This window comes from Melitaea cinxia, chromosome 20, assembly GCF_905220565.1.
Source record: "Melitaea cinxia chromosome 20, ilMelCinx1.1, whole genome shotgun sequence".
In the NCBI taxonomy this organism is placed as follows: domain Eukaryota; kingdom Metazoa; phylum Arthropoda; class Insecta; order Lepidoptera; family Nymphalidae; genus Melitaea; species Melitaea cinxia.
Window position 1 is genome coordinate 9,192,929 of NC_059413.1, and position 25,112 is coordinate 9,218,040.

The following is a 25,112-nucleotide window of genomic DNA, read 5'->3' on the forward strand; positions in this document are numbered from 1 at the left end:
CGATTCTCAGACCTACCCGATATGCACACCAAATTTTATAAAAATCGGTCTATCCGTTTTATATATTAGCCAAATTTAGATATTATTTCTATATCCGATCCGAGATCCGAAACATACGTAATTAGCAAAGTAATTACCTTACTTTATATTATCATAATGTACATAGTACATATTATACCTATGTCAGTAAGTTGTACCAACAAAGAGTATAATAATAAAATACGGAGTGTACCAAGTCGTGTTCACACAGACGCAGAGCTTATCTCACAATATTACTGATCTGCTGTTAGTTCATTCACCTCAATCTTTCATTCGGTCGCGTTCTATTCGTTCAATACGCATGCTCACAAAACGAGTCCAACGAGTATTCGCCGGCAGCATTCGTATTGCTCATTCTAGCTTTAGACGTTACAGAGCGTACGCATTTGTACCTTCCCTACAAACTAAATACATAAATTAATACCTTACAAAATGGAGTTCGTTGGCAAGAAATACAAAATGGTCTCATCTGAGAACTTCGATGAGTTCATGAAGGCTATCGGTGAGTACTTTTTGTAATTTAATACGTATTTTTTGTAATATTTCTGAGAAGAAATCGATGCCGGCCGGCTTTCGCTGGTTAACCACGCCAATTTTTTTGCGGTTACTTAAGTATACCCACTGGTTGATTCTCTTAAAAACTTATGTAAGACTAACCGTAAAATAAATTCATATAATTGTTTTGAAATTTTTAATAAGCAACCGGCTTTTTGATTTAAATATTGAAAAATTACAAAGTACGACAACATACGTTTATCAATAAAATTATAAAAGAAATTAAAATATATTTACTATAGTCGGTTGCTTGTACTAGATAGGTATAGTTAAAACTTTTCATTTTAACTATCATACTAACTTTTACCATTTGTAAAAAATTCTGTAACTTTCACTAATATTTTAAAATATATAATTTTATTTTATTTTTTCGTCGAGAAGACAGTATTTAACGATCTCTTTTGGAAAAAAGAAATTACTTATTTGATATCTCTGTGGTTAACATTTTTTCCTTCCTTGAAAAAATGTTAACCTTTCGGTTAACATTTTTTTTTAATTTACCCGCGAAACACTGCGAGTGGTGTTTAAATTTATATAAGTTTATGTAAGGAAATTTTAATATTATTTATTAACAAACACATTCATAAAAGTTCCATAAAAATTTTGATCATGTTTTTATTTATATTTTAATAATATATCATAATTTATAGTAAAATTTGACTACTTACCAAGCTTAAATAATTATACTTAATATGCTTGTTCTATTGAAGATGGAATGAAAATTTGTACCTACTTAAGCTTGAAAAACACGCGAAATGAAAATATTTATTTTACACACACTAAGAGAACATCAAAAAAATTACATTGACGAATAAAACTCAATAATATTTTTTTAAAAGTAAAACACCAATCAATCAACAAAAATAAATTACATTTAAACATAAGGTACATCACAAACGAATGTACCTACTGTTAACCAGCAACCTTAACTTGTCACAATAGTTAATTACCACGATATACTAATGTCTAGGTAGACATTATCTTTTTATTACATCCTCGGTTTTATTAAATAACACAATAAATAAAATAAAGTAGTATAAGGCCGAGAGAAAAACAAAGTATTGATAGAGACGATTTAGTGTTATATGGAGCAATTTCTTTTCTTTTTTTTTTTCTTTTTGTTTGTTTTGTGTTTTTATCATTTTTCTTACTTAATTTTTAACTTTAATTTACGTTCATTCCCATACTTTATTAGTTTATGATAGAATATATGTTATATTTTTATGCTTCTTTTTATTTATTTCTGTATTTTCTGTAAGTATTAGAATGTAGACATTTGTATGTAAGTTTATTATATATCTACACCACCTACCCAATAGTTAATGCTTAAACGGTATTTAGATATAAAATAAATAATTGGTTTGCTCGCAAACGAAAATAATTGTGTTTGCTCGCAAACGAAAAAAAAACCGACTTCAATTACATCGACAAGTAATACAACGTAGATCGACGAAAACATAGTCAAGCAACTACGCGTTATCAAAGATTACTCAAAAAGTAGTTATCAGATCTCAATAAGATTTATAGGTGACCACATGATAAGCATCAGCTTTCGATTAAATTAAAAATTATCAAAATCGGTACACCCAGTAAAAAGTTATTGCGGATTTTCGAGAGTTTCCCTCGATTTCTCTGGGATCCCATCATCAGATCCTGGTTTCCTTATCATGGTACCAAACTAGGGATATCCCCTTTCCAACAAAAAAAGAATTATCAAAATCGGTACATCCAGTAGAAAGTTATGCGGTATAATACAACGTAGGTCGACGAAAAAAGCGTCAAGTAAAAACGCATTATTAGATATAACTCGAAAGGTAGTTGTTAGATCTCAAATAAATTTAAATGGGACCAATTGGCACACACCACCTTTGGATTAAAACAAAATTTGTCGAAATCGGTCTACCCGGTCAAAAGTTCTGATGTAACATACATAAAAAAAAAAAAAAAAAATACAGTCGAATTGAGAACCTCCTCCTTTTTTGGAAGTCGGTTAAAAAACCTACTTTAATTACGTAGACATGACGTAATATGACGTAGGTAGTTGGTAAAACAGTCAATTTAATACGCATTATTAGGGATAACGGATAACCCAAATAGTACTCGTCCGATCTCAATAGCGTTTATTTTTACTTTTTATTTCGAATAGATACAAAGAAACAATTTTATTTAATGTAACGAATGTGCTTTAAACCACACGATTGAAGTATTTTTTTAACTCCATTTAACTTATATCGTTCTCTTAAGTTTCGTTCGCCTCGTCCGATAACACTTTTCGTAACGCTCTCGTCACGCATTCACTAGCTTACTCCATAAGTCAAGCGTGCACAAAAACGTTTTACTTAAAAAATAAGTATATTGAAGTGTTTGCTTAGAGTCGATAAAACGTACGTCACGTAGTTACGAGTAAATATCGATAAAAATTATATTTGGTTACACATTCGCCCATCCCGGTGACTAGTGACTAATAATAAATTAATGTTAACGTTAAAAATGTTTTGATTGCGAACTTAAGTTGCAGTAAGTACCTATACTCGTATGATGTGCTTTATACTTCCAACATCGACTATCGTTTTTCAACGTTCATTTCTTTTATTTTCACAATTATTAATGAAATAATAATACCGAGTATATTTTTCCTTAGTAATAATAAACAATAATGTAAATAATGTTATAAATATTTGATTCATGATTATAATCAGTCTTACTCATAAAATAATCGATTTGGAGACATGGGGATTTGAACCGTGGTCTTCTCGGTCGATCCCGACCGGCCGATTTCCCACCTGAGCTATTACAACCTTATGACAATTGCGAAATTTACCTTCGTATTCTAACAATATTGTAGCGATTTTTTCAGTACCTAAAAAAGGGATAAAACGACATTTTCTAAAAATTAATCCTAGCTATATCAATTTATCGCCCCCGAAATCACCTGCAAGTAAATTTCATGAAAATCGTTGGAGCCGTTTAGTCGGAAACGGATATATAAACAAGAGTTTCTCGTTTAATAGTATTAGATATGACGAATCTGTCTTTGTACACCAACATAATACTGACAAAGCATAATCAACAAAAGATATGGTGTCTTATCAATGCAGATAATTGTTTTTTTCAGTGTAATAGCATATGAGCAATAATTTTTAGAATTTTAAAATATTTAAAAACATTATAAATGCATCGTTTACAATACAAATATTTGTCGTGGGGATCGCACCCACAACCGCCAGCGCAACAGCCACAAACCAGTGCTGTGACCGTAGCGTCAACGCGTCGTCACATTTCATTTTTATGTTGGTTTAAAAATATTTTTAAAACTTCGCAAACTAGACAAATTTTATACATCTTGTCTTTATATTATTTAATGCGTTAAAACTGAATGTTTGTTAAACCGAACTTACAAATATATCGTGATTCCCGTTTAGATTTAAAAGATAAAACAAAAATTAAAACATTTCAGCCCACAAAAAGAAAACCTAACTCTAAAATTTAAATATTTTCATAGATATTAAAAATCAAGTTAAATGTAACGCGAGAGACGTATAAACAAATATAAGGTCTATGGCCCCTTAATCTGGAGAGTTGCATAAATATGAATTTTAAGGTCTATGACCCCTTAATCTGGAGAATAGCATAAATACGAAGCTCGTGTGATCACCACAATAGTTTACTTTTATTTTGTCGGATCTATTTTTATCATCTGTAATCAATGTTTTCCCATGTGAGGTAAATTTAGCTAAAATAATGATTTACCAATTAATATAGTAGTTTTTTTTTTGTGATTTAGGTACAATTAAAACATAATGTTTAACAATATTTGATCTTTCATAAAAAATGCATTGTATTGCATTGCATTGCGGAAGACCGGGATTTTTCGCGCGAACTTGGGGATGCCTACGTCCAGCAGTTCTCTGCGATAGACTGTTGCGTGTGTGAGAGTAAAATGCATCATATCAGAATAGTTTGAAAACAGAATCAAGTTTAGCTAAATATAGCCGAAATACGGTCTTGGACTGTCTACCCGGGCGTCCTGGATATCACCCGTAAATGGGTTACCTTGCGATACCAAAAAAAAGTTATTAGTATCTTATCACTTCAAACATAGCGTAACATTTTCTATACATATAAATACGATTGAACTGTCTGTCTGTGGTCTCAAAGTAACTGTGCTTTTCAAGTTCCTATAGTTATTTTCATGATATTAAAACACAAACAAACGATTTTAACATTTTTGTCTGTCTATCTGTCTTTCATTGGAAGATAGAAGAGGCTGTAGAGTAAATATATGGAATATATATATATATGTTTAATTTTTTTTTTTAATAAATACTTAATAAACAACTTAAATTAAAATACTGAAATAATGTACTTTGTTTTGTTGTCTTTATAGATATTCTTTTTTATTATTTATATTATAAATTTAAAACGTTTTTAAATGTTTGTCTATACATCTGTACATTTGTCTCTGGAATAGCTAAAATAAGATCAGATGGCAAAATATACTTTTATCCCATATTTCCCATGGAATCAGGATCACTTCATTATAAAATAATGAGTACCAGATAGCATCTCCGACGCGAACGAAGTCCCAGGTATCGCTAGTATTACATTAGTATGACATAAGTTTCTTACAGTTAAAATAAAGATATGAAATAGCAGACCATTCGTTCAGTACAAATTTCGCTGGCGACAATTTTGTCTCATCACATCACCCTATCGCAGTCCACTACTGGACATAGGCCTCCACAAGTTCGAGCCAAAAATGGGGTGAACTCATGTGTTTTGCTCATAGTCACCACGAGCCACGCTGAGCAAGCGGGTTGGCGACCGCAGGACTGGCTTTGTCGCACCGAATACGCTGCTGCCCGTCTTCAGCCTGTGTATTTCAAAGTCAGTAGTTGAATGGTTATCCCGCCATCGGTCAGCTTTTTAAGTTCCAAGGTGGTAGCGGAACTGTGTTATCCCTTAGTCGCCTCTTACGACACCTACGGGAAGAGAAGGGCTGGTAGTTGAGACAAAATTACCTATAATATTGTTTGTAATTTTTTTGTGTATGTACAATGTGTGGATGTGATTACGTCATTTTCAAAATATGATTGATACGATACATAGGTCGGCTTGTTGTTTGTAGATGACGCTCTATGAATCATGAATTTATTTATCAGTTACAGTTTTCCATGAACATAAGACCTACTGACATGTTCCTCTCATATGAATGACTACTGTAACATTATCATTAAGCAGTGAATGCGACATTGATGAAGTAAATATTTTGTGTAACGAAAGTTTTGATAACATAAAGGTTCTTATGTCTGCTATCATTTCGTAAAAAATAATATTACAATATAAATGTTTGTTCGATTGAATAAATGTATTTTTTAATACTATTACATTGGTATTTAAAAATTATTTAAAGAAACTGTTACAAACAAATTTATACATGATATGAGTGATCATTCACGGTCTTACTACTTTCTATATTAAATTCGTAACACAAAATTTATTTTGGGTCTAGGTGGACGATAAAATATGATACGAGTATTAACCGACGTGAAGCAATGTAATGCGACAGATTGCTCTTCGCGCGACATGATTAAACGCGACAGCTTAGGGCCGCGGTACGACACTGTATATGTACACGAGTATATGTATATTGTAGGTGTTATAGGGGTAAATAAATACTCGATATTTTCCTGTTGCGATGCTTCATTTCTTAGGTTATCTAGAATAGTAGAAAACTTGCACACATCGGCCTATCGCAGTCCACTGCTGGACATAAGCCTCTACAAGTTCGCGCCAAAAATGGCGTGAACTCATGTGTTTTGCCCATAGTGACCACGCTAGGCAGACGGGTTGGTGACCGCAGGGCTAGCATTTGTCGCACCGAAGACGCTGTAGAAATCTTGCCAGAAGTAAATAAGTTGGTATGTTTATGAAAACATATTTACACAAGCGTGACGAGCACTTAAAAAAAATCTATTAGTTCACGGATACTGAGTTTCCTGACATTAAACAAAATACCTTTTTTGCCTGCTTTGATAATGATTCATATGACATTGACAGACAGTGTGATTTGTCTCAAGTTTTTGTAATTAACTGCGTACTTCCAGTAAATAATTATTTGTAAAATATACTGCAATCACTCACTGCTGGGCTAATACGATGTGAAGCTATGTTTTCTTCTGAGATATTCACGGTACGAAAATTTTTCAAATAATTTATGCACTTAAATCTCAGTTTAAATTTGATTCAACGTTACGTGTTCGTAGTGATCGTGATCGTAGGTTTAAGGTCCGCTTAGAACACGTGAACATATAATTATTATTGCCTATTTGGGATGTTGAATTGTGTTTTAAAGATGTATATAATATTATTTGCTGTTATTCACATGCGCGGTAGGTATTATGAGGTACTAAGATGTTGACGAAAAGTTTTCGATATTGAAAAGTCACTTTCAAAATCGCCAAATTGCAATTTTAAATTTTTAAGTTATAAAAAAATGATCTCATGCTTTAGATACAATAATCTGTGTATAAGTATTTCAGTCAAGGCAACTAAATTCGTTAAGTTGGATATGATAATCTATTATCTAAATACTTATCTGTAAAATATGTTAACACACCTTGTGAGGAGCCTTATCATCGTGCAGTGTGCAATGTGATAGTTGTGAATATCATAATCGTGACATGTAATGTCACCACCATAGTACGCGTGATACAAACACTGAATAATAATTTTTACCAATAATAGATACGTTATTACTTTAACATATAAAAACACATTTGCTTTTATATACCTACCTACATGAGTTTAGTTAAATTTGAAACGTGAGCAAATACACTTACTTATATAAACTTGTGGCTGTCCAGTGGTCGAAATTTGACCATAATTACTTTTTATTTATACCACCATAATTACTTATTATTTAAATTATAAGTTTGAACATTAAACAAAAAACTATTTATGTGTGTCAAATATGGGTGCGAAATCACACTTCTTCGTCCGCGCAATTTTCGTAAAAAGGAGTACAAAATTTTAGCTTCACGTACTTTTATATAGATAACAGCTATATTGTAATGGAACAGCTTCGCTTTCTTCTTATCGTTATATAATTTAAATAATATTTTATAATAATTTATTCTTTTATAATATTATTCACATTTCCAAAGCATAAATTATGAACTAATTATTTATTGTTTACAAATAATAGCAAAATAAATCATGTCTATAAAAGAATTGGCGGAAAAAATAAAAATAAAAACGAGTTTATATTGTAGCTATTATCGTGTAGTTCAGTTACAAGAAAATAAAAACGAGAAAATATACGGGAAAGTTGAGCATACATAACGAATTATAATATATATAAATATCAATACATAGGTATAACAAAAATAAATAGATAAATAAATCCAAATATAATAATTGAAGCAAAATAAGTGTAATAATAGTATTATGGTATACTCTTAATAATGGTCCATAAAAGCTTATTTTACGACGTGTTTGAGATTATGGTCAAATATTACAATCGCTAAGTTATGGCTTGCAAATCGAATGATTCAATTTTATTGGACATCAAAAACGTGAAATGCGAATGCGTAAATTACGTACTTTGGACTGTAGATTTTGTTACTTTATTATTAATAGCGTGTGCCACGACGCAAGTTCTTTTTTATTTGCATAAATATTTTTAGACCGTACGATAACGACGTTTAAAGTAAAGTTTACAAAGGCCCTTTCTCCTAAATTGATAAACTGCAACATCTATAATATAAAAATGAGTCGCTGAATGTGTTGCTAAGCGCAAAACTCTTGAACAGTTGGACCGATTTCGCTAATTCTTTTTTTAAAGTATTCCTTGAAGTACGAGGATGGTTCTTACGGAGAGAAAAAATCAAAAAAATTAAATTAAATTTCCTGAAAAAGTCTAAAAACAACACGTTTCTATACTCCCATACAAAAGATTTGTGATAATACTTAAAAGTCAATTTGAACTTTAATACCATACGATAAAGTTTGTGTTAGGCGATACGAAGTTCGCCGGGTCAGCTAGTTAAGAATAATAATAAAGAATAATCAACAACTTTTTAGTGTCGGATACTGTCATCTGTCAAATTGCGTAATCCACAACTGGTTAAACAAGCCCTTAATGGCTTATTCTACATCCTGCTGTTAAAGTGTGACTTATGTGTAGAATAAACATGATCCATAACGGATGAAAAATGCTCTTACTGTTCTTTGTCACGCTCTCACTTCTGTGACCTGATTCGTGGTATTAATATAGTCTATAACTCTATAAGCTTTTTCAAACCGCCTTCCAAATAATAACTTTTCAATTTTAAATGCTTAAATTTAAAGATAATATACTAAGATTTAACAGACTATTATCAAGGTGTAAAAGGGCTTTTTTCAAACAAACTCAAATATAAAATATTATTTCCATAACTAATGGAAATGCATTATAATATCGAACATTTGTATGACTAATATGAATAAATAACATCCCGGTCGATAAGAATTTTATCGTATGATAAATTTCTCTGGAAAACATAAAAGCAAAAGTAAATTTGATAACGATATTTTTAGAACTGATAATACTAAATTGTTCGATCGATTGATATTTTATCCCCATAGTACTGATACGATATGTTGCATACTTATGTTACAAATTAAAAAAGATAAGAAACGAAATTTAGTAATTTATCCAGTGTAGTTATTATATAATTAAATCCCTACTAATATTATTAATGTGAATGTAAGTTTTTTTGTTACGCTTTCACGCGAAAACTACTACCTACTACTAATTCTTGGAGATATTAGAAGTAACATAGGATACATTTTATTAAAAAAAAAAATTCGATGTGACGAAGCCGCGGATAAAAGCTAGTAATAATATAAATTACTGAATCAATGACTAAATAGTATGTTAAAAAATCGCTACAATGGGTATGTTAAACAGGGATGTATAATAGAACAAATTGTAATTTTTTGTTATCACACATAACTGTGTGATACAGTAACTATTGATAATTACTTTAAATTTATTAAAGTTATTATTGAAATACTTCTGTTAACGATAGAACGTTGCAGGCAGCAACTAAGTAATAATCTACAATAAACACATTTATTAAATACTACCTGTCCGGACAGATTTCGTTCTGTTAAAAGTTAATAGTGAAAATTATTATTTTTAATTTTTTTTTTTTTAATATTTTAATATTATAATAATACGCATACAAAATAAATAAATTAGCCCAGTTGGTCAAACCATTCTCGAGTTATGCGCTTAGCAACATTCATTTTTATTTATATAGATAATATAGGTATTTCATTCTAATAAACATAATTAAAAAACAGGGTATAAAAATTGCTAGTTTATTGTCTTTTGTATTATTATTGCAACATAAGACTACTCTTGTCTCATACCTACGTACTACAATACAAACATAATTTTGTAGGAATACTTCGCTAACTTTAACACCTACGTGAGCCGACCTTCACGCTTTCATGTAAATACGTCAATCTTAAATTGCTAACAATATTTTATTATGCAACCAATTTAAACTACGTAATAGTCGAGAATAGAATCGACAATGGAAAATATAGAAGTTATTTCGCGAACAGGCAAATTATTAGAATAGATTCCTCGGAAGCTTTAAATAGATAACAAAACCAATACGTCGTACGATCCTTTGAAGTAATTAGGATCGCATGAGAATATCCCGGCATAGTTGTGTGATTTCCTCCTATTGGTCGACAACAATTGCCGGCAAATGGACAGCAATCAACTTCAATTCAGTCAATAAGAACCGAGACGGCTGAGATGACCCCTTGTCCGGTGCCTGACTCACTTGCATACGAAAATGCGATTCTGATAATCATTGATATACGTTATGATCGAATGCATATTGCTATCAACACCCAACTGTGGTTGAAGTAGGTCCATACGCTATGTCGTGGTAGTGTGCGAAAGCGATCCTATGGCGTCCCGACTAAGGTGCCGGCGGAAAAAAGATGTGGGTTTTAGTGGATAGTCTGGCATTGCACCTCACGCCGGGAGTTCCACACTCCCGTCACCCTCGTGTGGCGGTGTTAGTGCGTCAATGCATTTCCCCATCTATAAAAAAAGGTCCATACGCTATATCTACGAAATGCTATCTAATAACTACACAAGAAGAGCGGTAACTTTGCTAAGGCAAATAAAAAAAGATAGCAATAATAATCGAAAATTACATTAATTTTGTGGTTTTTTTTTAAACATGATTCATCGTTGTCACTTATTTTATCGATCTGCTGGTGGGGACATACTATCCTATACATGCACGTTCAAGATTTAACGCGATAATATGCACAAATATAAAAAACCAAACAGATAAGTAACCAAACATGTTTGTCAATTTTTTTTATAAAGAGTAAAATGATTTTTACTTTTGTAAAGTAAATACCTGATCACTATAATATTATAAAATTTTACCGTTATTCCTTTTAGTTTATTAGAATGTTAGTCTTTAACTACGTATTCAAATAATGTGTATATACATAATCTAGTACCTACCGTTGTTGTTAACCCATTTCTAACTATCTACTCGGTCTTTAAATATTGTTAGTAGCGTTTTTTCATTACTTAAATAAGAATATAAACAACTAAAGAATATCAATTATATGATTGTTGACGTCTAAAGAATGAACCAATAAAAATAATGATTACTTTAAAACATTCCAATAATAGGCGTCATAAATACAATCAACTTTTATTATAATTATACCGTCTACAAATATGTTCTGTGATAATAAATAAAAAGTGAAGTGTTTTACAAAGACAATTTTATTTAATTCATTATTCTTAGTTTCTAGTTATTTGAGCATTTTTACAAATATTATTAGCAAGATAGAATCAAGATGCGTTTGAGACATTTAATAAAACGCCGTTAAGTATTTAGTGAAAAGTTTTTCCATGAATAAATGGATACATATAACTACTAGGTGCGACAATAAATTGTTCGCTGAAACAGGCTAGTTTCATAATTGGATCACCCAATCTTAAAAAGTTTTTGGCTTTTCAAACCTAACCAAACGCATTTAGAAATAAAATTTAAAGCTTGTTATTAATTACAGATATTCATTTCATCTGTGTGAAGTGAATATGAGTAGATACCTACAGACACTCAGACAAGTCAAACAACAGATCATGTAAAATTATACAGATTTAGTTCAAATTTCACTTACCAGCATCATTATCAATATGTCTTAAACTGTAATAATAAAATATTTTGGTTTAATGTTGCGGATAAATCAAATGATACGTCAACCAAGTGACATTTCAGCACTTTAATATTATTTTTCGTTAACTGACTCGGCAGACCTAGTCGTGTGCCAAACGCGTGAAGCTTAAATAATCGTTACATTTTCTTAATTTTTTTTTAATTTTTGCATAATTTTCGTATGTTAGTTAGACAACTTGTAAAAAAATGCCGGTTGGTTTTAGCCGTTTTCGAGTTTTGCGCACACATTTAGCGATTCATTTTCTTTATAAGTATAGATTTTCTATTATTCAATAATATAGTCCGCGCTCTGAATGATGCTAATACTAGATGTAGGATCAATGTCCACTGAACTTTGTCAGCTGTATTGGCGGTGAACGCGCCAATGAATATAAATAGACTGCATATAATTTAAACACGATTTACCTTATTATGAATATTCTTCGTACTAACCAGCTTAAAAATTATTTTAAAAAAATAATGAAAAATATTTTATTCAATTTTTAAAACATTAACAAAATATATACCTTATTATTTAAAAATTAAACTGTTATTTACTTGATACATTTATAAGAAATAAAAAGTACAGCGTTAATTTTAACATGTAGGTACTATATATTATAAGTGGGTATTTACAAAACAAAAATTACATAAGTAGGTAATTATTATCTACTAGCTGCCCGAAAAGGCTTCGTTCTGTCAAAAGTTAATAGTTTTTTTTTTTTTTTTTTTTAATACCCTCCATGGGTCTTATGGAACATACAAAAAAATAATTGGTCGAGCCATTCTCGAGTTATGCGCTTAGCAGCATTCATTTTTATTTATATAGACATGGTAGGTAATAATATGTCTACGTGGAATAGGTAGTAGGTTCAAATTTGAAACGGCGATAATATAGGAATTAACTTTTTTTAAATATCATTGTTGCACGTAGGTACACGATTGATGATTTGATGATTTGATTGATTTGATTACCTAATTAATTCATTTAATTAATTTAATCCATCATGTAAGACGATTATTATCCTATATTGATCTTCCGTTTTTTGATGATAGATAACATAATGGTATTTACTTAATATGCACAAAAATATTCGTTTAAAATTTGATTTAAATACCTATAAACTTAAATTTAAATATTCTTTCAAAGTCACCTATCTCATTACATAAGTATAGCGACAAAAAATACTGATTAAATATGGAACATTCAATAAAAATTGATTTCTTTCGAGATATTCGATCTGTACAGACGTAATTCGTCACAAAAACATCGAAATAAATGGATTTTCAATTGAAAAATTACTCCAATTTAGAGGTCGTTGTCCTTGACGTTGTATGAGGCCACGTTACAGGAGCCAATCAGAATGGACCGCGCCCACAAAACAACCAATAAAATACCAGCATTTCATATTGATTCATCTATGCGTTATTGCGATAAGTGATTACATTAGGGTAACAATTCAGACTAACACAAAACAAACTGGGGGCCGGCAATGACTTAGTTTTTATTACGTTTTACGATGTTATGTAAATTAAATCGAACAAGGCGATGGCTGTTATACATTAGCTTCTGACAATAAGCACCATAATGCCATAATACGGATGTTATGTTCATAATAACGTCTAACTAGTATAGAAGGAAAACAACATTTTACTTCATTGTATTTATATGGTGTCCCGTGCCCCGTACATGTAGTATATCATATACTGTCATTGAAAAGCTAAAAGTTTGGTTGAAGAAGCTTTTAGGTAATATGAAGCTTGATTAAATCGTATTTTTACTAAGACATTTTAAACTATAAAAACACGCTATGATAAAAGATATTAATTAACAATAAAGGAATATAAATTACCGAGATCTATAAACATTCAATTCTTAAAAAAACCGGTTCCCTAGTTCCTATTTTTAAATAATTCACAAGCAAATAAAATACAAGAATGCAAAGGTTTGAGTAACTTAGAGATAAATAATAGTAAATGGTGATGTAAGGAACTGGGGTAACAGTTACCCTTTTTTAAACTTTAAATAATACTGCTTTCAAGCACCGTTGTGTTCCTGTGGTGAGTAAGGTGACTAGAGCTCTACTGTTGTTACAGGCGTCTATAAGCTACGGTAATCACTTACCATCAGGTGAATCGTACGCTTATTTGCTGACCTAGTTGTATAAAAAAAATATGATTTGCATGTCGTAATAGTCAAGACGTATATTTTATTTATTTGTTTTATTTAAGTAGTTCATTTTGTTTTGGATAGCTTACAATAACTATGTCTAATGTTGAATAGAAAACTAAAAAGCTTATAATAAGCTCCTAAGTCCTACATATTGAAACTAAAAAAATCCCGAACATAAGTAATATCTGACAGAATACTGAAATAGCTGAATTTCGTCGCCAAAATAAATGTTAAAAACGAATACAATACAAGTAACAAATTACCTAATTAAATCAGATAACTGTGGTACATACCAAAATTTAAAAAAATGATTTTAAATATTCTAAGTCAATTTCGAAGCCTAAAAAAAGAAAGAAGATAGAATAAAAATAGAATTAATATTTTGTAAAATTTCAGGAAATAACTATTTTTATAATTAGTAAAGTTTAGTATGTTTCTTTTCATAGCTGTGAAGTATGTTTAAAATACACTTTAAATACAAGTATCGAATACTCACGATAACTCGCGACTATCAATACAGTTAGTAAAATAACATTTTCTTCATTAAACTTTTATGCTCTCATTAAATCCTACACATTCAAGAAAAGAATGCGGTAGTGCGGATAAGCCACTTGGGGTTCGTTAGTGGCTATTTACTTCAAAGAAATATCAATGATGGATACATTATTTCATTGAGATGCAGTTTGCAAGAACTTCTATGAATATTGCATTAACATGTGCTATTTATATATCGCATTGTATAATGCAACCTGTTATTCTACAAAAAGGTTTCAAATGATGAACCGTGATTTTACTGCAATAAAATAAGTAGTTGATTATTTATTAATAATTTTTTTTAAATAAAAACTTAGTTTTTTTAAAGATTTTATTTTCTTTTCTTTCATTTGTTCAAATTGTATTCAAAATTTGCAATAAAAACTTATTTACATAAAACCTCTCTAGAAGTAAAATTAAATCTGTGTAAATTTTTAAAAGTTGTCATTAATCATTAATCTACAATGTTGCGTTGTTCATCGTGATACCTGTCTAGCATTCTTTTAATAGAACCGATTAATATAGAAAAAAGTGAAGTTTTAATTGCCGTATAAAATGTTCCTCTATAATGGAAAGAAATACGAGCTTGTATCTTCAGAGAATTTCGATGAATTTTTGAAAAAACTAGGTAATCTTTAATGTATTACAGTCATTGTATACCTACATATTACAATTTCCAAGAATTACAACGCAGTAAATAAATCAAATATCGTTGTTTAATAATCTTCTTACACTTAATACTTAGATATCATTAATAACTACCTCCCAACACTTCAGTTTTGTAAAACAAATATTTCAAAAAATCACACTGATTCTTCAGTTTCTTAAAATATTTTTACTAGACTGGATATTAGCATTATGTAAGCACTGTTTGTTAATAATTTTAAGAAATCTCTTCGGCTGTTCGATAGTTTACCAAGTCTAAGTTTAATATGAAAAAAAAACCAGCTGAAATAATTGTGTTTGCTCGCAAACGAAAAAAAACCGACTTCAATTACATCGAAGAGTAATACAACGTAGATCGACGAAAAAATAGTCAAGTAACTACGCGTTATCAAAGATTACTCAAAAAGTAGTTATCAGATCTCGATAAAATTTATATGTGACCACATGATAAACATCAGCTTTCGATTAAATTAAAAATCATCAAAATCGATACACCCAGTAAAAAGTTATTGCGGATTTTCGAGAGTTTCCCTCGATTTCTCTGGGATCCCATCATCAGATCTTGGCTTATCACGGTACCAAACTAGGAATATCCCCTTTCCAACAAAAAAAGAATTATCAAAATCGGTACATCCAGTAGAAAGTTATGCGGTATAAATACAACGTAGGTGGACGAAAAAAGCGTCAAGTAAAAACGCATTATTAGATATAACTCGAAAAGTAGTTGTTAGATCTCAAATAAATTTAAATGGGACCAATTGACACACACCACCTTTCGATTAAAAAAAAATTGTCGAAATCGGTCCACCCGGTCAAAAGTTCTGATGTAACATACATAAAAAAAATACAGTCGAATTGAGAACCTCCTCCTTTTTTGGAAGTCGGTTAAAAAATAATACGCCGTCGACAGCCAAAAAAAAAAAATAAATAAATAGAAAGCCGTAAAGTAACTTTTAATCTATATTTAGTTCAGTTGATTTACTCTATCCAATTTTTTTTTTTTTACGGTGTAAAGGTATGATTATAATGCTATTAATAAATCATTATAATAATGATAATGTTACTAGTTTTCGCATTGGCGCAACGGTCACAGCACTGGCTTGTGGCCGTTGTGCTGGCGGTTGCGGGTTCGATCCCCACACATAACAAAACCTTTGTATTAGCCATACAGATGTTTGCCGTGGTCTAGGTGTTTGTGCAGTCCTTGTGGGTCTCTCCACCGTTCCTCGAACAGCACGTTAAGCCGTCGGTCCCGGTTTTTATCATGTACACCTGATAGCGATCGTTACTCATAGTAGGGAATATATCCACCAACCCACATTGGAGCAGCGTGGGGAAATGGGGAAAGAGGACTATGTCCAGCAGTGGAATATTACAGGCTGAAACGTAGTAATTTTCTAGTAGTCATTCCTAAACAGCTATGCATTTCTTTCAGGCGTGGGTCTCATCACCCGTAAGGCCGCTAATGCCGTGACACCATCAGTGGAGCTGCGCAAGGACGGCGACACTTTCGTGCTAGTCACGTCATCTACCTTCAAGACAACTGAGATCAAGTTCAAGCTTGGTGAAGAGTTCGAAGAGGATCGCGCTGATGGAGCCAAGGTCTGTATGTATTACTACTTTCATTTTCATCATATTTATACATAGGTATCATATGTATCATCATATAATAATATATGTATATTATATGTGTGTACAAAAAGGCTATTTTTTCTCTAGAAGTAATTTAATAAGTTTTTATTTCAAACGCTCAGGTAGTTTAATATTCAGATTTTCTAATTTTTATTTTTCTTTCAAGTTTTAGATAAAGTATTTTATAAGATTTTTATTATAGTTAATTGATTAAATTATTTTTAAAAGTTAAAGATTACATTTTTAAGCGTACATTTTACTTTACACGCCTATTAACTATTTAAAACGTTGATTTTCAAACAGATCTTTCACCAAAATTAATTTATGAACAAATCACAAGATTTGGACTTTGACTCTTATTACTTTATTTGAAATATCTTAGTATCATTGACTCAAACGTGTTTGGCAATCTTATAAATTCTTTTCAATAAAACTTCGTGGAAGGTTCGCTACCTGGACCTTGTCTGGATAAAAAAGTCATATTGCCAAAAACTTAATAGTCTTCTTGTTTTATGTGTAACTTATAATATACCTACGTGTACTAATATTATCACACTTGAAAATTTCTAATATCACATATCAACAGGGCAAGGTAGGCTTAACGACCTGTTTCATCTAAACGAATAAAGTACAAATTTTTGATGCTCGAGTTACAAATGAAAGATAAGATATACCTGTCGGATAATAATAAATAATAGATAAAAAAGTAACTAAAAAAACTTTAAAAAAAAACACGCTGTTATAAATAAACCAAACTAAAAAGGAATAATCTTTTATCAAATGAGTGTATTGTCATCGGTCCTCGATAAGTCTACTAAGTTTAAATTAAATCTGAATGTTGGAAGTGGGTCAAATGTGAAGCTAATAAAAAAACGTGTAAAAAGGGATTAGATAGATGATGAAAAAATATATCAAAAAGTTCAGTTATACGTCAGATAGCTTTATCAGCCACTGGTGAAACAGCCCCTTATATTCCCTTACATGTATTTGTATAAGAGTGATAACCGTCAAATTTATCCTTAGAATTGCATTTTTTATTATTATGACATTTTAATATGATATTGGCTAGCTATATATTTTTATGTATTTTGTATCACATTTTCTAAATCAGTATTTAGTATTTTTATTGTGCAAATAAATACAAGGACAAACTTATCTGTCTCTCTCTGATTATGCTGAGAAAAAGAATTTAAAAAAAATAACATACATTTTAATGTATTTACATCGTACAGTAAAGCTATACAGTTATTGTTCTGTTGAAAAAATAGTTGCATTACTGTTTTGTAATTTTATTGAAATGCTAACGATGGTAAGAGATGCAGTTTAGAGCTGGCTGTGACCGTTATATCTTTTACAAACAGAATACATTTAAAGAAGTATAATAATTATTATTATATGAAATTATAAACTGATATAAAATTATTCATTCGTTCGACATTCATAAAATCTATTTTAAATTTTTTTTTGGCGATATATATCGTGTATTTTCTAGAATAGCAATAAAAACTTTGACACAATATATCGATATATCAGTGGCAAATATCACTCATTGCAGCAGTACAAAATAACATTGTACAACCCTAGCAACTTAAAAAGGGGTTGAAATACCCATAGATACTTTGCAAATACTGAGTTGTGTATATATGTATGTATATACTATGCTACTGTGTATTTATGTATATACTATGCTACTTTATTGGAAAACTAGCTGTGCCCGCGTCTTCGTTCGCGTGTAATTTAAAAAAAAAGTTATTATTAATTTCGCAGAGTTATAAAATAAATAGATTTCTAAAATAAAAGTAGCCTAAGTTACTCCTTATTGTAATAAGAAGTAACTTAGGCTGCTTTTATTTAGTTTTTTACTTAGGCTGATGTATCAGTGAAAGTCCCGTCAAAATCGGTCCAGCCCTTTCAGAGATTAGCCGGAACAAAGAGACAGACAGACAGACAAAAATTATAAAAAATGTTATTTTGGTATATTTTCCGTGTATAACTAAAATTTAGTAAAAAGAGGTAATTTTAATATTACAAACAGACACTCCAGTTTTATTTATTTGTATAGATTATGTTTGCAAGAAAAAAAAAACTATAGCCGTGTTCTAAATAATATTTTGGGTGTTATAGATTAAACTTTTAAAATACAATATTTACAATGTACATTATACTTTTATAGTTGAATGTGAGCGAATTGATATGAAAGAAATTATGTTAGGTATATGTATTTAAAAAAATCTGCATTGACTACTTAGCAATAGAATATCAGTTCACATATCTACTCATATGTACGTGTAGGTAAAAAAAATGTTATTCCTTTATAAAGTTTATCTGTCAGTGGTTATGATTTATATCTGGCTACTTAGCAATGTTTTTTTTTTAAATAACGATAATTCAAATTATTATTAACTAGCTGTGCCCGCGGCTTCGCCCGCGTTGAAATCAGTGTGTCACAAAGTTTTCCCGGCAAACTTTCAGTGAAACTCACATAAAAATCGGCTTAGCCATTCCGTAAACCTTCCTCTTGAACCGCATGAAAATCTGTTCCGTAGATTTTGAGCGAATCGATTACATACACTTTTGGGGACTTTGTTTTATAATACACTAACTGTTGCCCGCGACTACGTCCGCGTGGTTATGAAGATATGCATTACTATTAAGATGTTTAACGCAAATTATTTTTTTATTTCAGTCACTTGAAATAGTTATCAAACTGAGTAACTTAAAAGGCACAATTTAGTATAATTTAATAGTTATTTTTATAAAACCTCTATACACCACATTTTTAGTTTTATTTTCAGGCTGTATATGTTTCATACAAACTATCAACCCCAATTAAACCCCCTTAGGGGTGAAATATCGTAAAATCCGTTTTTAACAAACGTCTGCTAACTATAATCTACCTCCCCGCCAAATTTTATCTTTGTCCAACCTGCATGGATAGCCCATCCAGGGGTTTTTGAGTTCTCGTGATGAGTGAGTTAGTGAACTTTCTCTTTAGTATATATAGATTACGATGTATTATTTGGACACCTCCTTACCATCTATAGAGCATACATTTTAAATTTGAAGTCTTTTACTTCAAAAACATAAGACTTTCATACAAACTTCCGACCCCCGTTTTATCCCCTTAGGGGTCGATTTTCATAAAATCAGTTCTTAGCGGATGTTTACGCCTTATAAGGAACCCACCTACCAAATTTCAAGTTTGTAACTGTTATAGTTTCGGAGGTTCGTGATGAGTGAGTCAACCTACCATCCCCTGTTTTAACTCCAAAAGAGAATTGATTTCTAAAGATACACTATTTTGTCATCTTTCTACCATCTATAGAGCATACATTTTAAATTTCAAGTCTCTTACTTCAAAAACATAGGACTTTCATACAAACTTCCAACCCCCGTTTTATCCCCTTAGGGGTCGAGTTTCGTATAATCAGTTCTTAGCGGATATCTACGCTCTATAAGAAACCTACCTGCTAAATTTCAAGTTTGTAGCTGTTATAATTCCGGTGATTTCGTGATGAGTGAGTCAATCTACCATCCCCCGTTTTAACCCCAAAACTGAGTTGCTTTCTAAAGATAGATTATTTGGACACCTTTTCACCATCTATAGAGTATAAATTTTAAATTTCAAGTCACTTACTTCAAAAACATAGGACTTTCATACGAACTTCCAGCCCCCGTTTTACCCCCTTAGGGGTCGAATTTCGTAAAATCCGTTCTTAGCAAATGTCTACGCCCGATAAGGAGCCTATCTGCTAAATTTCAAGTTTGTAGGTGTTATAGTTTCGGAGAGTTCGTGATGAGTGAGTAAACCTACCACCCCCCGTTTTAACCTCAAAAGGGAGTAGATTTCTAAAAATAAATTATTTGGACACCTTCTCATCATCTATAGAGCTTACATTTTAAATTTCAAGTCTCTTACTTCAAAAACATAGGACTTTTATACAAACTTGCAACCCCCGTTTTACCCCCTTAGGGGTTGAGTTTCGTAAAATCAGCTCTTAGCGGATGTTTACGCCTTATAAGGAACCTACCTGCTAAATTTCAAGTTTGTAGCTGTTATAGTTTCGGAGATTTCTTGATGAGGGAGTCAACCCACCATCCCCCGTTTTAACCCCAAAAGGGAGTTGCTTTCTAAAGATACATCATTTGGACATCTTCTCATCATCTATAGAGCATACATTTTAAATTTCAAGTCTCTTACTTCAAAAACATAGGACTTTCATGCAAACTTGCAACCCCCGTTTTACTCCCTTAGGGGTCGAGTTTCGTAAAATCCGTTCTTAGCGGATGCCTACGTCCTATAAGGAACCCACCTACCAAATTTCAAGTTTGTAACTGTTATAGTTTCGGAGGTTCGTGATGAGTGAGTCAACCTACCATCCCCTGTTTTAACTCCAAAAGAGAATTGATTTCTAAAGATACACTATTTTGTCATCTTTCTACCATCTATAGAGCATACATTTTAAATTTCAAGTCTCTTACTTCAAAAACATAGGACTTTCATACAAACTTCCAACCCCCGTTTTATCCCCTTAGGGGTCGAGTTTCGTATAATCAGTTCTTAGCGGATATCTACGCTCTATAAGAAACCTACCTGCTAAATTTCAAGTTTGTAGCTGTTATAATTCCGGTGATTTCGTGATGAGTGAGTCAATCTACCATCCCCCGTTTTAACCCCAAAACTGAGTTGCTTTCTAAAGATAGATTATTTGGACACCTTTTCACCATCTATAGAGTATAAATTTTAAATTTCAAGTCACTTACTTCAAAAACATAGGACTTTCATACGAACTTCCAGCCCCCGTTTTACCCCCTTAGGGGTCGAATTTCGTAAAATCCGTTCTTAGCAAATGTCTACGCCCGATAAGGAGCCTATCTGCTAAATTTCAAGTTTGTAGGTGTTATAGTTTCGGAGAGTTCGTGATGAGTGAGTAAACCTACCACCCCCCGTTTTAACCTCAAAAGGGAGTAGATTTCTAAAAATAAATTATTTGGACACCTTCTCATCATCTATAGAGCTTACATTTTAAATTTCAAGTCTCTTACTTCAAAAACATAGGACTTTTATACAAACTTGCAACCCCCGTTTTACCCCCTTAGGGGTTGAGTTTCGTAAAATCAGCTCTTAGCGGATGTTTACGCCTTATAAGGAACCTACCTGCTAAATTTCAAGTTTGTAGCTGTTATAGTTTCGGAGATTTCTTGATGAGGGAGTCAACCCACCATCCCCCGTTTTAACCCCAAAAGGGAGTTGCTTTCTAAAGATACATCATTTGGACATCTTCTCATCATCTATAGAGCATACATTTTAAATTTCAAGTCTCTTACTTCAAAAACATAGGACTTTCATGCAAACTTGCAACCCCCGTTTTACTCCCTTAGGGGTCGAGTTTCGTAAAATCCGTTCTTAGCGGATGCCTACGTCCTATAAGGAGCCTACCTGCCAAATTTCAAGTTTGTAGGTGTTATAGTTTCGGAGATTTCGTGATGAGTGAGTGACCTTTCGCTTTTATATATATTAATATTATAGATTATAGATAATGGGTGGCTTTGCTGGACCCATAAAAAATTAATTAAATGCTTAAAGAAAGCGATATATAAATGATTCTATAATGATAAATTGTAATTAACAATTATTACGTTACGCAAATTGACAAAGGAAACGTAACGTAGCAATCTCAATATTTTTTATTTAAATTATTACTTTCAGATCTTTAATTTTTTGGCTTATAAAATATGCTATCAATGAGACCGCGTAAACTGACACCATAAATAAAAAGCCATGAATGAGCGTCGATTAAAATTCATAAAAGCATTCTAGGATAGAAACGTCTTGAAGTCCATAATTATTTGATTCAGTTTTAATTTTAATTACTAGCTTTTATTGCAAACGTCTTACAAGAAAAATACAAAAATAAACACACCACATGATTATGATAAAATAATTTACTTCGTCAGTAATATTTTATTTTGTGAAATAAATTGCAGGTGAAATCGGTGTGCACTCTCGATGGTAACACCTTGAAGCAGGTGCAGAAGGCAGCTGATGGCGTAGAGGTCACTTACATCAGGGAGTTCGGACCCGAAGAAATGAAGGCTGTAAGTAAATTTTTTATATCTTTAGAAGACAGTCCTCAGCAACAGATCCTTCGTCTTGACAAGGGCTCTTTAGCTGATGTTTGTAACTTCTTTATAATGAAGCTTTTAATTAATAAAACAAATTTAAACATTATATCCACCCTATTTATAATAGAATATATACTATACGACTAAAATCTATATTATCAATAATTTAAACATTCAATATTCAATATACCTAAGGCCAGCAATTCCTTTAGGAGTGTGAAAAAAGGGCTTTTTAGTATTGTGGAGAGTATACTGAAGATACAGTAATCAAATCATTTTCATATTTTATTTATTCATTATGACACAAGCTTAAAAACATAAAAGTTGAAAAAAAAAATACCGGGTGACCAAACAACATGGCGGCGTTCTTTAGGGTCTTCGCGCGCCTGTTTTTCGCGATATCGATAAAAGAACCGCAGCTGTCACTACTCTGATGTTTGTTGACATATTAAAGGGAAGGATATACCTACCAAAATTATGAAAAAGTGCAAAATTAAAAGCTTGAGAACCTTTTGACATTGATGTTGAAATTTCCGACCGTTTTTTCGACACATTTGACCCGACAAAAATTGTTTATTCATATGCTCATGCATGCATACACCTTACAAACTTTAGGTATATCCTTCCTCAATAACATTACTGAGAGGATCTTTCCAAAATTTCACCGAAATCGGTCCGATAACTTTTAGTACTTTCGGAATAATAACGTTTAAAGTTTCAACATGCGAAAACTAATAACTGTAGTGACTTACTGCACAATCAGCGATATCAGGCGCCTACAGCAGATCTTCGGCTTCTGAGAAAACTGATTTTTTTTCTTGTGATGCGTGACTCGTCAATTTTCGGTAATTTTTTTGCAATCGGTGCAAACGATTGCGTCCAATGAATTCATAATCCTCAATACAGAAGAAAAGCCATCACTGATACCGCTAACAGTTATGTAGGCTAAAATTTCGATTATTTTAAGACCAGAATGGAGGGGCCAATCGCCAGATCGTCGAGTTAAAGCTTTCATTGACATTTTTGGTATGGAATCCTAAACATTTTTTAGCAGATCATCTCTCGACAAGTCATGATAGATTGGCAGGAGATGCTGTTTGTTTTTTCTCAGTTGCACTAATGTCACCATTAGTACTCGCCCCGAAACTCTCCTCGCTCACAGAATGATCACATGAATTGATTTCCTTGAAATTTCTTTTTTCTCATACGTCACCGAACTTATACTAACTCGATATCCTTTCGGATAGTTTGGTACTTTACTTCTCAAAACTCATACCACTCACGATAAAATTTCCAACGAAATTGAATGTGCTACTCGGCTAACGTTTCGTTTCACCTACCTTTCGTTTCGAGCTATATAAATAATGTCCTTCACATAATAAGGGTGACAGTCGCTTCGTTAAATTGCCCGAAACGTCTTGCCAAACAAAAAGAAGGATTGTAAAGCAAGGGTTGCTCCCCACCTTTAACAGTCCGAGCACCTTCCAGTCCAGACTTTGACTGTTTAGGCGATAAACACGGTAATATTCAATATTGCGGGTTTCCGTTTCATCATTATATTTTTAGGTATTATACTTTCGAAATATGTAATTAAAAAGCGCGATTTTGAAACATTTAAAGATATTGCTGGCCTTAATGAACCTAGTCATCTCAGTGTAAAATATATTATAAGATATTTTAATAATAAAAATTAAAATACTATTTTTTGTTATTTATTTATTATTTCTACTCATTCGACAACACAGTATACGCCCAGCTGTTAATTTTAAATATCTGTAAGTAATGAATTTGTTTTTATTCCAGACGATGACCGCGAATGGCGTGACCTGCACCAGAGTGTACAAAGTACAATAAACTAAGCTTTAAAAGACTGCGGGCAGCGCCCTTTAAATATTTCCTATATTATTTTATATACCGTACCCATTAGCACAACTATTTTCATATTATAATTTAGGATAACTACTATAATTTCGATTATGGACTGTGTAAGTGAACAACTTAAGGATTGATTTACGATATGTTCGTAATATTGACAAAGTTATCAAGTAAAAGTGATGGTTATCTAAAAGATAAGCTGTTGTATAAGTTTTTCAGTGCATGTTTAAATAAAGTTTTTTTTTTTAACATGGTAA

General features: G+C 31.7%; 1 protein-coding gene across 1 annotated transcript; it reads left to right on the top strand.

The window, feature by feature from the left end:
• Positions 1-349: 349 nt before the first annotated feature.
• LOC123663161 (fatty acid-binding protein-like) lies at positions 350-25,112 on the top strand. The gene is made up of 4 exons (XM_045597860.1): positions 350-541; positions 16,658-16,824; positions 22,843-22,953; positions 24,784-25,112. Exons 1-4 carry the CDS (start codon positions 472-474, stop codon positions 24,832-24,834), a joined length of 399 nt encoding a protein of 132 aa, XP_045453816.1. The 5' UTR covers positions 350-471; the 3' UTR covers positions 24,835-25,112.